We start from the raw sequence: 17,015 nt of genomic DNA, 5'->3' as shown, positions 1-17,015 counted from the left end.
TGGGTTTGCAATAGCTAAAACCAACCAAAAATAACCACCAAACAAATCAAACTTACAAAAACATATCTTTCGCTAAACTTAATACATTGCAACCGACCACCATAATTAGCCGCATGAATCATTTAACTGCGACTTAACCCTGTATCCTAACTTAGCTTAACACGGCTCTCCTTTTACCCCAGGCTCTCCCTTTCTCCCTGCAGCCATCCGTCAGACTCGCGTACGTCATAATACATCACCAGTGAAATGATACCCGGGTATTGACATATGGATTCGCCCCATTATGAACCCGCGGCCCGCACATTATCTCCCTCGCCCTCTGCCCTCCTCAACATCCGAGCCTGAACCGATCTGAACAGCATATAAACAGCCTAATGCAAAATTCATGTCCTGTGGGATTTGTTTTCGCTGTCATTAATTACCGGCACGGCTAAGTAAAGCGCACACACAAAAAAGACCAACGCCAGCGCTCATCCTCGGAGACAGTCTCATTAAGTCGCGCCGTAGCAGCAGCGCCGGGCCCAATAAAGCCGTGGATGTATTTTTTCGTATTACTCATAGTGGTATATTGGACGTCATTAGCGTTGCAACAGGACTGTTAGTTTGGCTAATTGCTAAGCGCCTCTGTCTTTTAAATGTAAGAAAAAGTCACCCCTTTTTTTATTACATTTTTGTGTTTTTGAGTCCATTATTGCAGCTTTTAAGTCTTTGTGTTCTGTAAATTGAACGCTGCTATCGTCGAAAGCCATTTTTGCCAGCGCTGCCTCAAACTTGACATTTTCTTTTATTAGCTAAGAGAGCTGGAGGAATAGCCTTGTGAGCGCATCATGTGAAGATTTGAAACCATTTGTCAGTGAGCAAAGTGGCTGCAGGTCACTTTATTTGACACCTAATAACCCTGCATATGGTATATTTTGTGTATTGTGGTTAAATGCTTGGGTTATACTATGTTAACTAGGGCTGAAGGGAAGTTAATCGATTAATCGCAACGAATCGATCATTGAAATAAGTGCTTACTAATTGAACAATCGTTATGTGGACTTAAACAGACTCCAAAACATGCCATGAACGAGAGAAGATGTTTATGATTCAATGCCTCGAAAGCAGGAATTATACATCACAATGACGCAGGACATGTGTAATATACTCTGTTATTTACAGGCATTTCACCTTCTAAACAACTAAGCGATTAATTGAAAGAATAATTGCTGGACTAATCGATTAGCAAAATGATCGATAGTTGCAGGCCTTATAATATGCTATTCAAATAAAAATCAATGAAAAGAAGCCATAAAAAGTAGAGAAATGCATTATATCAATGACGATAAAATATGCACAAATCATCATTGGTGCTGAAGAGAGAGAGAGAGACAGGAAGTGAATGAACTTGTGTGGAAGTTAAGGGAAAGTGTGGGGCATTTACCTCGGGGTCCGGCCTTTGAGCCCATGTTTCCTCAGGTGTGGCTTTAGGCCTTTTACCAGTCCAAATGGAGCCTTATGGCCGCTCCAGATGCACTGTTGGCATGCAGTGTACAACATGCAACATACAACATGTCTTAACAAGAATAACATGGCATATCAGCAAATTCCAATAATAAATTAGCTCATGAATCCAAATAAGATGAATACAGTTCTAAAGTAATATTACCCCTTTGAACTTTGTTAGCTGCAGTTGGTTTGTGTTTGTGTTGGAAATAGATTATGTTCTAGTCACGCCTGGGTTGTATTTCTTGCAGTATAATATGTCCTTGCTTTAATACTAGGCTAAATGTTCTTTTGTTTGCCTTAGTGGTATCACCTTTTGTTAATATTTAACTAGACGCTTATGAGAGTCTAATACACAATACAATACAACACATTAAGCCCTGTAGGATTTTATAGGATTCTTTACTTTGTCAAATATTATCCTGACATCTGGACAGATAATTGTCCAGGACTTTTTGTCTTAAAATAATTTCTACGATTCTCCTTTTGTTGATTAGGTATTTAAGATATTGAATATTGCCCTAGAAGAATGAACTTTTTTTTTTTTTTTTTTTTTTTTTTGAACCAATCCTATCCATGGGTTTCAGATTCCTGTCCATATGTGATATCTGCTGACTTGTTCCCCTTTTAAAATATATAGTATTTAGTTTTGAATTGTTAGACTTCTCCATTAAAAAGCCCCAAGCTTCTCATTCACAATTTTGAATTATCTCGATTCAATTTCAACTCCACAGTCCTACTCTTCAGCACCCCTATATTTCTTGTTGATATACTCAAACTTTCAAAAGCATTAAGGTCAGGGCTAAGTGAAAGTGTTTTGTACCCTTAGGGAAATTTGTCCTATCCATTTGACCTGCCCCGGTGTAATGTGTCAGGAGAAGTGGACAACTGCAGCGGCCCACAGCAGCTGGGGACCCTCCTCCTGGTGTGAGTTATTGCCCGGTTAGGAATAACTATCTGAAATATTACGCAAACTACCATTTCCTCAACCGTTGCTGCTACTTAAAAGCGGGAAAAGTGCTATTGAAATGAAATAATCAATAAACTCCTGTCTTTGCCTCTAGCGCACATTACTATAGATGTTTGCAGAATCTGTGTAGTCCCATAATACTCAACAAATATTTATTCTTGCCATCAAGTTTAATGTACAAACTGTCCACTGGAGTTTTTCCTTTTATTAAGCTGTATAAAAGGTTTTAAGTTGCACATGTCGAGTGCTTTAAGTGCCATTTCTTTTCCTGCAGTCGTGTTTGCAGAGAATGCTCCAAGCTCCCAGGACCGTGTCCCTCCATCTCTCTGCAGCGTCTTGATTATGTTTTAATACTTTCTGTCATTTCCTCAAATACCTCCGCAGTTCCTCTGGGGGGGCTATTAAACAACACTCATCCAGACTAACTAACGTCTTTGTATCACAATTCAAACTCTTTGTGACGGATGCTTTTCCTCAACGCTCGATCCTGAACTGTTCCATTATTTACCAGAGGTGTTGTTGGGGGCATATGGCTGCAGTATAGCGTTTGGTGTCGAATTGCCCCTTGAGAGCGACTTCACCAGCTCTCCAGAGAAATGGTGGCTAATTGGCGCTGCCCTCTCCTGATTCGAGTGCTATCAGAGGACACGCAGGCTTTTTACTCGAAGGGGAATCACAGAAAATTGCGCCCCACACGGATTCGAGTCTTCAGAATGAGCCGGTGTTGACCTGTGATGAGAGCGCTTACTCGATGCGCTATTGACTTCCCGATGCATATTTCATGTTCCTGATGTTTTAACAACGGAACAATAGAAAACGCATCACGCACCAACATGAGACGGAGATTGGTATCGTTGCTTTGATGGAAATGAAATCCAGTCACTCCCCATCCCGGAGCCATCCTAATTAAAGTGATATTTTCTGATGAGAACGGCAGGCATTATGTTATCATCACAACAGATTTCCATTGTAAAAAATGGCACGCATGAAGCTTCTTTTGAATGCGATGGATACGTTAGCTTTTTTTGGAAGTCAAACAAATTAACCTTTTTCTCAGGCACATTTGCACACTGTTGCCAAAAAAGGTCTTGAGATCTGTATTTCTGAAAATGATTGAAAACGGCATCTAATTTTCTCCTAAAAAAAGACCAAAAAATCAAACCTAATATGTCTCCTGCTGTTTGTCAGGGTAACCCAACCTGAAAGTGTACATATTCAATGGATACCGTATTTTCCGGACTATAAGTCGCACCTTTTTTCATAGTTTTGGCCAGGGTGCGACATATACTTATATTTATACTTATATACTTATAATCCGAAGCGACATATATGTGATATTATTTGTTATTATCACACTTGCAACTGCATTTCACACTCCAGTGCAACTTATATATGTTTTTTCTTCTCTATTATGCATTTTTTGGCTGGTGCAACTTATACTCCGGTGCGACTTATAGTCTGGAAAATACGGTACATGATAACCCTTTGGCTGCGAAGGATGTAACTGAAAAGTGCTTGAAACAAGGGATTTCAGGACCACTGGAGTTTGCTTTTAAATTGGGTGGTGGTGGTGGGCGTGTCTGTTTAGCACTAGCTTAATTTGATATTCACTTATAATGCATAGTTTGCTTTTTTACACGTGACTATCACAGATGCACACAGCCTCAGGGCGTTCAGTGGTGAGGAGAACCTTCAGACCGGCTCTTTTAAAGGGAATACGCTGTCGAACATTCTCAGTAATAACCTTGTAGTTTTGTCCCGTTCAATACCGATTTCGATACCACAATGATGCACTCTTTTTACACATTAGACTGTCATTTTGAACTTAAAATAGCTGTACTTTATTTATGTTACTATGTTGTCTTATACTGGTTCAGATAAAACTTAAGATTATTATATAAAACTCTTCAGGAAAGGTATAATTGAAATGATTGTTTTTTCGATTTTCTTATTTTAGTATCAATACCTCAAAATTTGTATCTAATTTGTAACTGATTTTTGATACTTTCGACAACCCTGTACCCATGTTAAATATATAATATCACTGTTTCATTCTGTGGTTTTATTACACTTTAAATAACTTTACACTATGAAAATGATAATATGGTTTGTATTATTTCTGAGCCAATCACAGCACATTTTGTATTTGTAGTTGCCACAGAATATATGTTATTTCAGCTCTGTGGTATTGGACTTCCACAGATGAATAGTAGCTCTTGACTGTGAAACGGGTGAAGAGGTGCTTGGGACCCCTGCGTCGGAGCAATATGCTCTCAGGAGTGCCTAATCAGGTGATGCAAGCATGCTGTTCCAGGCACATGCATATTAGGCTCATATCTGCAGCACAGAGCAGGGCTCAGGTACGCACAGCTTTAATATCGCAAAACCCCATTACACTTGCCCTCGTATTGCATTATATGCATATATTGAATCAAGCCAGTCAGACGATGAATCATCCCACTTTTCCTAAGTCAATAAAAACTTCAGAGGCAACACACAGCGTTTTCAACACAGTTTTAGACTTCACTTGTTGCACTAGTTGTATTATTCAGAGAGAAAGGAATTGATTTGTCCAAAATACACCTGATGACTCATAGCCGTATTATTGTGGAAATTTATACAATGAATATTTTCAGCCAACCTGCTGTTAAAAATGTCCAATCAATAAGGACCTAACATGGATGACTTCCTGTCATTCCGGCTTATTAAGTGTTGTTGGTTTTCACCATTTTAATGGTGCTTTTGCATTCAGCCAAAGGCCACAGTGATGACAGGTGCAGAATGCAGAACATTCCTCTTTTCCTAACTCATTTGGAAAGTTGTATAATATTTCTACAGTCTGAGTACATGTGTGGAAAGTGTTGAAATGGTTTTAGTGATGACATTGTTGTGTGGCTTGGCTAAACGTCATGGCTCAATATGCATATATATGTTAGATCTTTGTTAAAGCGATATGGAGTTAGTTCTGAAGCTTACCCTCAGCTATAGTTCCATTAGCATTCATCCTGAGCTGCTCATTAGCCACTGTTGCTAACCACAGACTCTTTTCTCTCCATGCTTAGCACGTATGTCAGCCGTGTTTTTCGCAGTCTTTGCCTGTGAAAGGATGTGAGAATGTGGGGCTGAAAGGCGCACAATGACTGAATGAGTTTGAAGGTAATTAGCCGCCTCTCTTTGCGGGCAAAAAAGGTCACTCAGTAAAATGTCAGTATTGGCACGCGGTGGCGGAGGGTGGTCTAGTGCTTAGTGTCCTTGTATATCAACTGCATCACCAAAATCAGGCAACCAACCGTGCAACTACTATTACTACTACTATTTTCTGACTAGTTTAGTACCAAAAAGACAATCTTTGACGTCTCTCTGTCCTGATCGTTACTGGCAATTTTTTTTCTAGGCACTATAGTCCCTTTAAAAAGAGGTAATGTTTTGGAAAACTTTTTTAGCTAAAGATAAGATAACCTTTATTTGTCCCACAATGGGAAAATTCCAGTGTTGCAACACCGATCAGGCACTAAAGTATAATGACCAAAACAAAATGGTAGGTGACAGTTTTGTCATTATTTCTTACATCAACCACAGTCTCCATAGGTTAACACTTTGATCATAAACTTGGATGTTTTACAGAAATCCTCCCCAGAATCCCCCTGGCTTGGCCACGAGTGTGAAACGTGAAATGCAGGCTTTGTCTCCGTTGCTCTCACAGGAAATGGATCTATCTGTCTGGTGATGGAGTGTCAGATAGCATGATATTGCCTTTTTTCTACCGAGGCACTCGGGGACAAAACTGGAGAGCCTTTCAGCAACAGGGCCTATTAGGGACGCTGTGTTTATCTCAATACTGTCTGTACCATCACAGAGAGAAAAAGCATGTGATTATTTATGTTATTGACAAGTTACTGCGTACATACATTGTGTTATAGTGCTGTTGACCTGTGGCAGTGTATGACTAATGCAAATAAAGAAAGTATGCTAGATAAGTCGATATAGACCACAATGCATTGCAAGAATCGGAAAACAACCTTGGTGGCTGTCTAAGAGTTGTTGATTTAACTGACAGAAAGTTATAGAATCAAACAATGAAAGAGTCAATAATAGAGAAGCAGATTAAACCATGTTCACAGGAATTAAACACTGTCCCAGCACATCCCGTGTCCTTAGACCCTTCTTCTCTTTTAGTTTTAGAGTATTCATTACAGTGTATTATTTCCTTAGTTCATGTGTGTGACAGATAAAAGAACTTTCTTTGTTTCAATCACCCCTCTCTCTCATAATGGTCCGGTCCACTTCTTCACCGAACCTGCGCCTGAAAGAAGAGCGGGACAAACGTGTGTTTATGGTGCTTTGTGTCACTAACACAAGAAGCAGAGAGAGAGAGAGGGCCCTGTCATCATTCTAAAACTAAATGTAAATCTTGCATGGTGCAAGATTCTCTCTCTCTCTCTCTCTCTCTCTCTCGCTCTCTCGCTCTCTCGCTCTCTCGCTCTCTCGCTCTCTCGCTCTCTCGCTCTCTCGCTCTCTCGCTCTCTCTCTCTCTCTCTCTCTCTCTTCCTCCCCCTTCCTCCCCCCTCCCTCCCTCCCCCCCTCCCTCTCTCCCTCCCCCCCTCTCTCTCCCCCTCTCTCTCTCTCCCTCTCCCCCTCTCTCTCTCTCCCCCCTCTCTCTCTCCCTCCCCCCCTCTCTCTCTCTTCCTCCCTCCCCTCTCTCTCTCCCTCTCCCCCTCTCTCTCTCCTCTCTCTCTCCCTCCCCCTCTCTCTCCCCCCCCCCTCTCTCTCTCTCTCTCTCCCTCCCCCCCTCGCTCTCTCTCCCTCCCCCCCTCGCTCTCTCTTCCCCCCCCCTCTCTCCCTCCCTCCTCTCTCTCTCTCTCTCTCCCCCTCTCTCTCCCTCCCCTCTCCCTCTCTCTCTCCCTCCCCTCTCTCTCTCTCTCTCTCTCTCTTCCTCCCCCTCCCTCCCCCCCTCTCTCTCTCTCTCCCTCTCCCCCCCTCTCTCTCTCTCCCTTCCCTCTCTTCCTCCCTCCCTCCGTCTCTCTCTCTTCCTCCCCCTCTCTCTCTCCCGCTTGCTCTCTCTCTCTCCCCCCCTCTCTCTCTCTCTCCCTCCCCCCCTCTCTCTCTCTTCCTCCCCCTCTCTCTCCCTCTCCCCCTCTCTCTCTCTCCCTCTCTCTCTCTCCTCTCTCTCTCCCTCCCCCTCTCTCTCTCCCGCTTGCTCTCTCTCTCCCCCCCTCTCTCTCTCTCTCCCCCTCTCTCTCTCTCTCCCTCCCTCCTCTCTCTCTCTCTCTCTCCCTCTCTTCCTCCCTCCCTCTGTCTCTCTCTTCCTCCCCCTCTCTCTCTCTCCTTCCCCCCTCTCGCTCTCTCTCTCCCTCTCTCTCTCCCTCCCTCTCTCTCTCTCCCCCTCTCTCTCTCTCTCTCCCTCCCCTCTCTCCTTCTCTCTCTCCCTCCCTCCCCTCTCGCTCTCTCTTTCTCCCCCTCTCTCTCTCTCCCCCTCTCTCTCCCTCCCCCCTCTCTCCCTCCCTCTCTCCCTCCCTCTCTCCCTCCCTCTCTCCCTCCCCTCTCGCTCTCTCTCTCCCTCTCTCTCTCCCTCCCTCTCTCCCTCCCCTCTCGCTCTCTCTCCCTCCCCTCTCTCCCTCTCTCCCTCCCTCCCCTCTCTCTCTCTCCCCCTCTCTCTCTCTCTCTCTCTCTCTCCCTCTCTCTCTCCCTCCCCTCTCTCCTTCTCTCTCTCCCTCCCTCCCCTCTCGCTCTCTCTCTCTCCCCCTCTCTCTCTCTCTCTCTCTCCCCCCTCTCTCCCTCCCCCCTCTCTTCCTCCACCTCTCCCTCTCCCTCCCTCCTCTCTCTCCCTCTCTCCCTCCTCTCTCTCTCCCTCCCCCCTCTCTCTCCCTCTCTCTCTCCCTCCCCTCTCTCTCCCTCCCCCTCTCCCCCTCTCTCTCTCTCCCTCTCTCTCTCCTCCCTCTCTCCCTCTCTCTCCCTCCTCCCTCTCTCCCTCTCCCTCCCCTCTCTCTCCCTCTCTCTCCCTCTCCCTCCCCTCTCCCTCCCCTCTCTCTCCCCTCTCTCTCTCTCCCTCTCCCTCTCCCTCCCTCTCTCTCCCTCCCCCCTCTCTTCCTCCCGCTCTCTCCCTCCCCCCTCTCTTCCTCCCTCTCTCTCCCTCCCCCCTCTCTTCCTCCCTCTCTCTCCCTCCCCCCTCTCTTCCTCCCTCTCTCTCCCTCCCCCCTCTCTTCCTCCCTCTCTCTGCCTCCCCCCTCTCTTCCTCCCTCTCTCTGCCTCCCCTCGTGGGTCACAGCGCATGTCAGAGACACAAGTTAAACACACACAGATCATAGTTCTGGAGAATGGTTGTGTTTGTAATCACCCTCAGCACCCTCAGAGCAACTCAACAGTCTTCTATTACAAAAAAAACAACCTAATTTGTAGATAAATAATTATAAATATCAACCAGTTGCTTTCAGACATTTCCTGATCACTGCTGAAAGATTGAATGTTGACCTAATGAAACAATAGAGTTCATCTGTGTTTAATCTAATCGCAGTATAAGTGCAGTTGTTCTGTGAAGGCCACAGATGTTTGTTAAGAGAATGTTGGAGAGCAAACAACATCATGATGTCCAAGGAACACACGGGGCAGGTCAGAGATGGGGCTGTGGAGAGGCTTAAAGTAGGGTTAGGCTATGAAAAGCTTTCCAAAGCTTTGGACATGAGCACTGTTCAATCCATCTTCCGGAAATAGAAAGAGTATGGCACAACTACAAACCACCAGGACATGGCTGTCCACCAAAACCTACAGGCTGAACAAGGAGAGCACTGATCAGAGATGCAGCCAAGAGGCCCATGGGAACTCTGGAGGAGCTGCAGAGCTTCACAGCTCAGGTGGACAGGGAATCTGTCCAGGGGACAACCATAAGTTGTGCAATATACAAATCTGGCGAAGAAGAAGCCATTGTTGAAAAACGGCCACGTCCAGTTTGCAGTTGCCAGAGGCCATGTGGGGGACACGGCCAACTTGAACTTTTTGGCCAAAAAGCAAATGGTTGTGTGGTGGAAACACAAGACATGACTCTGAACACCATCGTCACTGTCAAACATGGTGGTGCTGCATCAGGCTGAGACATGGAGGAGGTTCACCTTCAACGGGACCCTAACGATGAAGCCAAAGATAAAATGGAATGGTTTAAAACAAGATATTCATGTGTTAGAATGACCTAAAGTTCAGGCCTAAATCCAATTGAGAATCTGTGGAAGATCTGAAAACTGCTGTTCACGCAAAAAAGAAAAAGAAAATCATGCATACTTTTCTTTTCACTTCACAATATTGTGTACCACTTTGTATTGCTCATTCACTTAAAATGCCAATATAATTTATTTAAGTTTGATCTTGATGAGACAACAAGTTCACTGTAAAACTGAGGTTCAGAAATTCTCCTTACACTTATTTGACTTCTTTCTAAATGAATATCTGACGTCATTAACATGGGTAGAACATTCTGATTGCTGAAAGAGGATGTATGTGCTGTGGCTATCGTCAGCTTCTCTAACTTCTTGTCTAATATATTATCATTTCTGTGAGTGATTATTAGCATGTTCCCATAAGCTCACATAGCACTTATTTCTAGTTTCTCTTCTTAGAACAGCTTCATATGAACCACTTACCATCCTAGTTTCAGTTTTGACATGTTTCTGCTACTACTATACGACTGACCTTTTAGATGAATAATGAGTTTCCTCAATGTTATGAATAGGGCCGATCTTATGCTAACATATTGATATTTCCAGCTAATCGTCATCTTTGACAAAATAAATTATGCAAACTATTAATTTTGTTTTACCAGTGCAATTGTTTTATGAAATTGTAACTGTTTCTTTCAATATGGTTGTTGGACATTCTTTCTTCTGCGGAGGCCTTGTACAGACATTCTGTTGCCTGCATGATATTGTAAATCATGAATAAATCAGAAACCTAATCATAATCAATATAGTTCTTAAATGCCCTAAAGTGTCAAACAGGAATGTAAAAGCTCATGAATGCTGTATTATTTTGCCCCAGGAAACAATATTTTCTGTTATAGCTCTTAAATGGCAACTTCAAGTACCTTTCTCCAGAAATGTCAATATTTTAACAGCATTAGCTGTTATAACAATAGCCATTTGCCTTTTAGGATAAGGAAATTGAAGTTTCAGACTAGATAAGGAGGAAATATTTACATCTATCAAACTCCTTCCTAGCTCTCACAAACCCTTCAGCACATTGTATTTACATTCATCATTTCTTTGGGCATATGCACCGCTTTAGAACTGCTTTTTCAGACCGAAAAGTGAACCACCAACACACAGCCAATCAGCACTCATCCCAAAGCATGATATAGCAAAGAACACAGCTCTTTTTGATGGATAAAGAGCGTTCACTTACACAGTAGCTTGCACGTAAAATAAATGTTTCCCTATTCACTAGAGAAATGTCTCGGAATAATCTCGGATCTTACGTTTTATTAGTTGATCAGTTAAATACATCGTACTAAAATTGTATAACTAAGGAATTTATTTGATTATTTATATCAAATTCAATACCACAATAATGATTTTAAATGCATACAGACTGAATGACACAAAATAATAGTACTATGTTCATTAAAACATTATGGCCATATACTAATCTGATAAAGCTCAAGATCATTTTGAAACTGTTCACAAAAGGCAGACCTTTGTCCTGTTATGCTCTGTTTCTGTATGTAAACCGCTCTGTGCGCTCGAAGTGTGGTTCTTCATTTATACTTCCAACTGTTTCGAATGTCAGGTCTTTGTTCTGGTTAAAAAAAAAAAAAAAACACCTGCAGGTGCTAAAAGTCAGTCAGAGAATTGACAAAAACGCAAAAAAAAAGTGCAACTAGAAAAACAAACGCAGCAGTTTTTTAGATCACATCTGTTGGAAAAGTGCAAAGAAAAACAGGTGAAAAAATCATATATTCCAGTGGTCAGCCCAGGTACAGCTCCAGTGTGATGCGTCCTCAAGCTTAAGACGCACGATGACCGAATGATGAGCAAAACCACACAGAGGACAGGAGGGCTGGGTACTGCCTGGTACCTCACCATACAATACATATCCCGATACAGGCACGATACAATACATATCCCGATACAGGCACGATACAATACATATCCCGATACAGGCACGATACAATACATATCCCGATACAGGCACGATACAATACATATCCCGATACAGGCACGATGCAATACATATCCCGATACAGGCACGATACAATACATATCCCGATACAGGCACGATACAATACATATCCCGATACAGGCACGATGCAATACATATCCCGATACGGGCACGATGCAATACATATCCCGATACGGGCACGATGCAATACATATCCCGATACAGGCACGATACAATACATATCCCGATACGGGCACGATGCAATACATATCCCGATACAGGCACGACACAATACATATCCCGATACAGGCACGATACAATACATATCCCGATACAGGCACGATACAATACATATCCCGATACAGGCACGATACAATACATATCCCGATACAGGCACGATGCAATACATATCCCGATACGGGCACGATGCAATACATATCCCGATACGGGCACGATGCAATACATATCCCGATACGGGCACGATACAATACATATCCCGATACGGGCACGATGCAATACATATCCCGATACAGGCACGACACAATACATATCCCGATACAGGCACGATACAATACATATCCCGATACAGGTACGATACAATACATATCCCGATACAGGCATGATACAATACATATCCCGATACAGGCACGATACAATACATATCCCGATACAGGCACGATACAATACATATCCCGATACAGGCACGATACAATATATATATCCCGATACAGGCACGATACAATATATATCCCGATACAGGCACGATACAATACATATCCCGATACAGGCACGATACAATATAAATCCCGCTACAGGCACGATACAACACATATCCCGATACAGGCACGATACCCGATACAGGCACGGTACAATACATATCCCGATACAGGCACGATGCAATACATATCCCGATACAGGCACGATACAATACATATCCCGATACAGGCACGATTATAATACATATCCCGATACAGGCACGATACAATATATATCCCGATACAGGCACGATACAATACATATCCCGCTACAGGCACGATACAACACATATCCCGATACAGGCACGATACCCGATACAGGCACGGTACAATACATATCCCGATACAGGCACGATGCAATACATATCCCGATACAGGCACGATACAATACATATCCCGATACAGGCACGGTACAATACATATCCCGATACAGGCACGATACAATACATATCCCGATACAGGCACGATAGAATACAGGGAACTTGATACGAAACACGTCCTGATTCATGGATATCTGTTCAAACTGGTATTAAAAGTTTACTCAAATTAAGTTTGGATTAAGTAGAATAACAAAATGCATTAGAATTTCATGTTCTCACTGTCCTTAATATCAGAACATAACTGTCCTATGATTAAGTCACATTTTCAGCTCCTCAGATTCAACCAGAAATGTAGAATGTGGCAATTTATCTATGTTGTTTAGAAGTATCACCATACACATCTCTGTATCGATACATGTAACACCCAGAAGTTTGTCCCGGTATATCACGATATTGAGGTATTGATCACAGCCCTAGATGACAGACAGAAGCCTGCAACGTAGAGCATATATGAGCCTTTAAAGTGATTTTTTTGTATCGATACTTGCTCTAATGTACATCCAGTTTCGATACATTTTTAGTATCGGCTTTCGACAACACAAATTCATTGCTTTTCAAACTTTTTGTTTTTAAAGCACACAACCAACTTTTCGCTAACTCGCTGCAAAACTAAGACCATATGAGGGCTGCAACCCACTCATCCCCCTTTATCCTCATTGGCTATTCATAATGCATACAATTTTATAGATCCACCCTATCTCTTACTTTCATTTCCTAGTTCTCTCCGGGCGCTCTTTTCCCAGATACCCATCGACCACTCGCGCACCTGAAGACACAATCGCTAAGCGCACTCGCAGACGGGCTGTAGTAGGCGTTGATTGAATACAGTGGAATTGCATTATTGCTGATGTATGGGTTTAGCTCGGAGCGGTGCGGTTTCTTCTTCCGCGCCCCAGCTTTATCAAAGTGAGCGAGATAAACAAGGCAAACGAAAGAAGAAGAGTGGGAAAAAAAATAAAAACGCCACATAAATGCATGGCGGCTTTGTCTTCACTGTTGACATTTAATCAGCCCGCGGTGTACTGGGGCCTTGCTGTGACCAAATCAACGCCGTGTCACAGGATGCCCCACCGAGAGCGTCTTATTTATGGGCCCCAGACAGCTCGGGATAAAGAGAGATATGAATGTATGTACGCCGAGGTGGAAAAGAGGGGGAGGAACAAGTTGTAGGTGGTTAAGTCCGTTGTGAGTCAATAGACCGTTAATCTAAACAGCATGCTTAGTATTAGAGACAGATGGGATTCATGAATATATTTATATTCATGGGTATATTTATCATATGTTGCCCGATTTCATTTGACGACATAATACATTTAGTCAGAAAAAGTCTTTTGGAATGGAAATCATGGAAATGTGGTTCTGGGCTTGGCTGACATAAAAGTGCAAAATGATGAATATTGTTAATAACTATAGGACAACAATACTCAAATCCCATGGTACAGGAATTAACCTCAAAGTCGGATATTTATTGCAGAATTGAGAAGTTTGTTGAAATGCTGCTTCTCCAGTCTTTTGTGCAATAATCATGTTTCATAATTTAAACCAATTTGTTGGTTTTCGCTGTGCTAACATGGAAAAAAGGAACAAATGGTCTATGTAACCTTTTTTCCCTTAGTGATTTACTATGTTGCGGTATCATAATACATATAAAACGTATAATTTGATATCTTTGAGGACTTTAAGATGTGTTATTTTGTAACCTAAACCGTAATATACTGCTGAATAGCAAAATGAGCTGTGTTAGGACAAGCCAATGTAAAGAAATAACCTGACCCTGCTACTAGTGGGTACATGTTTGTTAACTTTTATGCAGATATCAACTCTGTTAAAATGTTTTCTCTTGCTCTTTAGGAATCGGACAAAATTATGAAAAAAAATATATAAAATTGTTACAAGATTGGGCACATTTGTAAAATTATCTATGAGAATTACACCTTTTCAGAAGCCGTAGTTTGAAAAAGTAGTGCTGCAATGACAGCAAAAACATACAAAAGAATTTTAGGCCAAAATTGTGAATTGAACCACACAATTTGTTTATTTTGTCATGTTAAAATCTCATCTTGTCTCGTTCTTGTTGGCCCAATCTCGTGCCTCATCCCTAAACTACATGAATAACATTTACACATTAGTTTTGTGCGGCAGGGCCAAAGTTTGAAGTGCTGTTCATGTGAGGTCGTGGGCAGGAAATCCGATGATGATGCACCCCTGGAACTGTGCTGCGGTTCTTTTCCAATAAGTCCATGTCAAATGCAATGTTTACTTTTGTTTAGTGACAATACATTCTGTGCGCTTGACTAAACATACAGCGCCGCCCTTCACTAAAATTGGCACGTCTGATAAAATCTATGCTGACTTTGTGTTAGAGTTTCGGAGAGACTTTTTGACTGAAGTTTTTTAGTGACGAGATAAAACTTTCAAACATTTTTATATTTATATATTCTTTTAAAAGATTACATTAAAGATTTACGTTATTGTTTATTTATTGAACAAAATATACAAATAAAAATAATTGAATTTGTTTCTTCAATGTTAAAATGTATTTAGGAATCTTAGAATGTTCATCCTAATTTTCTAAGATTTAATATAGGTGCAATTATAGTGTAATTTTTTTCAATCAGATCCAGGAGAAACAACATTTGAGAGTAGACCTTTACATTTGGGAACATGTTTGTAGAGTTTCAAACTTCAGGGTCAACATCGTCCATAGAAATAATATTGTTGTATAAATAATTGCAGCTTGTGTGATTTGATAAAACAGTCCAAACTGTGATTAAATTGGGTTTGTACTTTTTTTTTACCTTTCCTGACCTGTTAGTGTGTTGTTAGTTTTATAGTTCTGGTCTCTGAAAGTGTTGTGAAAAGCCCTTATGACTCTTTGTGATGAATAATTAGGATGTAATAAGTTCAGACCACTCCAAACAGTTTAAAATGTTTTTCTTGTTTTTAAGATGGTAAAACTCTGCTACAGCCTCTTTGAACACTTTGTGTATTGTGTCTGTTATTATTCTTTGTCCCATTTGTAACATTTCTGTTATTCTTATTCTAGTACCAACCATTGAGGACTTCTCTGCCCCTCCGTCCAACACTAGAACCACCCCCACGTTCACCACCACCGTCGTGTCCACCGTCCGGCTGCACAGTGACACCACCATGTCAGGGCCGGACCCCAGGGAAGGCCGGGATCCCTTCGAGGTCCCCCGAGTGCCCTCTGTGTCCGTCACTGTTGAGCCCACTGTGGCAGAGCTGCCGCCCACACCCCGGCGCTTCTGTGAAGACATCCGCAGGAGAGCCATCGACTGGCCCCAAACCCACACTGGCAGCACCGTGGAGAGACCCTGCCCCAAGGGAACACGAGGTACTTCATCCCCGTCCGGTCACAGTCAGGGTGGGCTCCAGTTCAGATTTACACAAAGAGAGGGTTGTGTTATTTTAGCATGTTGTGTTAAAGGTTTGGCAGAGACTTGGCATCATTTGAAAGATACTTCAGACAAAAATAAGAAGTGCAGGAATATTGTTTGCAAATGTTATATACAATTAGTTTTTAGACCTTCATGAATATTGTGTTACAGTTTGCTGCTTGAGACCGGTCACAAAATCCACGTTAAAGAACTTTTGAATTAAGTAAATTTAAAAAGTCAAGCAAAAATGCCATAATTCAATTACTGGGTTAGACGCCTTCATTACTTGGGCTACTATAAGATAAGATAAGATAATCCTTTATTGTCCCACATGGGGAAATTTCATATGATCAATTCTATGATCAATCAGACAATTGTGATGAGTTTACTATTAAAAAAATAATTATCCTAATTGTATTTTGATAATCGTAGTCGTTTTCTGGACTATACACTCTCTAAAACATAAAATGCCATCTTTTCTTTTTTTAAACAAAGGCCAGGTACAGTTTATTGTCCCTGTAGGCAAATTTGTCTTTGTATTTGAGCCACCTTCAAGGTCACTGTGGCAACCTGTCACAGAGCAGTGGTCACAAGCGTACAGCGGTCAGGACTTTTACCAGGATCTTTACCAGAGGGCCAGGAGCAAACCCACCCAGACACGCAGAGAAACATGCAAACGCTACACACAAAAGCCCGGGTGTCATACCTGCAACCCTCTTGCTGTGAGGCAAGAATGCTGTAAATATTATCTTTCTATGTTACAACAGGAAGGGCATCTGGCATAAACATTTTCCAGTTACAAGTGATGGCATGACACAGGAATCATTCTACCTCTTTTAATACAATTAATATTTGAAAAAACGATTAAAAAAGAGAAGTTATTCAA

General features: G+C 42.1%; 1 protein-coding gene across 16 annotated transcripts in view; it reads left to right on the top strand.

Annotated features, from left to right (window-relative positions):
• Positions 1-17,015, top strand: part of LOC140356573 (adhesion G protein-coupled receptor L2-like) — a 136,767-nt gene that overhangs the window by 67,395 nt on the left and 52,357 nt on the right. For all 16 annotated transcript variants that reach the window (XM_072441621.1, XM_072441620.1, XM_072441622.1 and 13 more), the window contains one exon: positions 15,778-16,086. In XM_072441621.1, coding sequence (XP_072297722.1) covers positions 15,778-16,086 — 309 coding nt within the window. The remainder of the gene's footprint in view (positions 1-15,777; positions 16,087-17,015) is intronic.

This window comes from Eucyclogobius newberryi, unplaced genomic scaffold (genome assembly GCF_026437365.1).
Source record: "Eucyclogobius newberryi isolate DKJ021-1_F unplaced genomic scaffold, fEucNew1.0.hap1 SCAF_12, whole genome shotgun sequence".
Lineage (NCBI taxonomy): Eukaryota > Metazoa > Chordata > Actinopteri > Gobiiformes > Gobiidae > Eucyclogobius > Eucyclogobius newberryi.
Note: the sequence above shows the minus strand (reverse complement) of the source record. Positions and strands in the feature narration are given on the sequence as shown.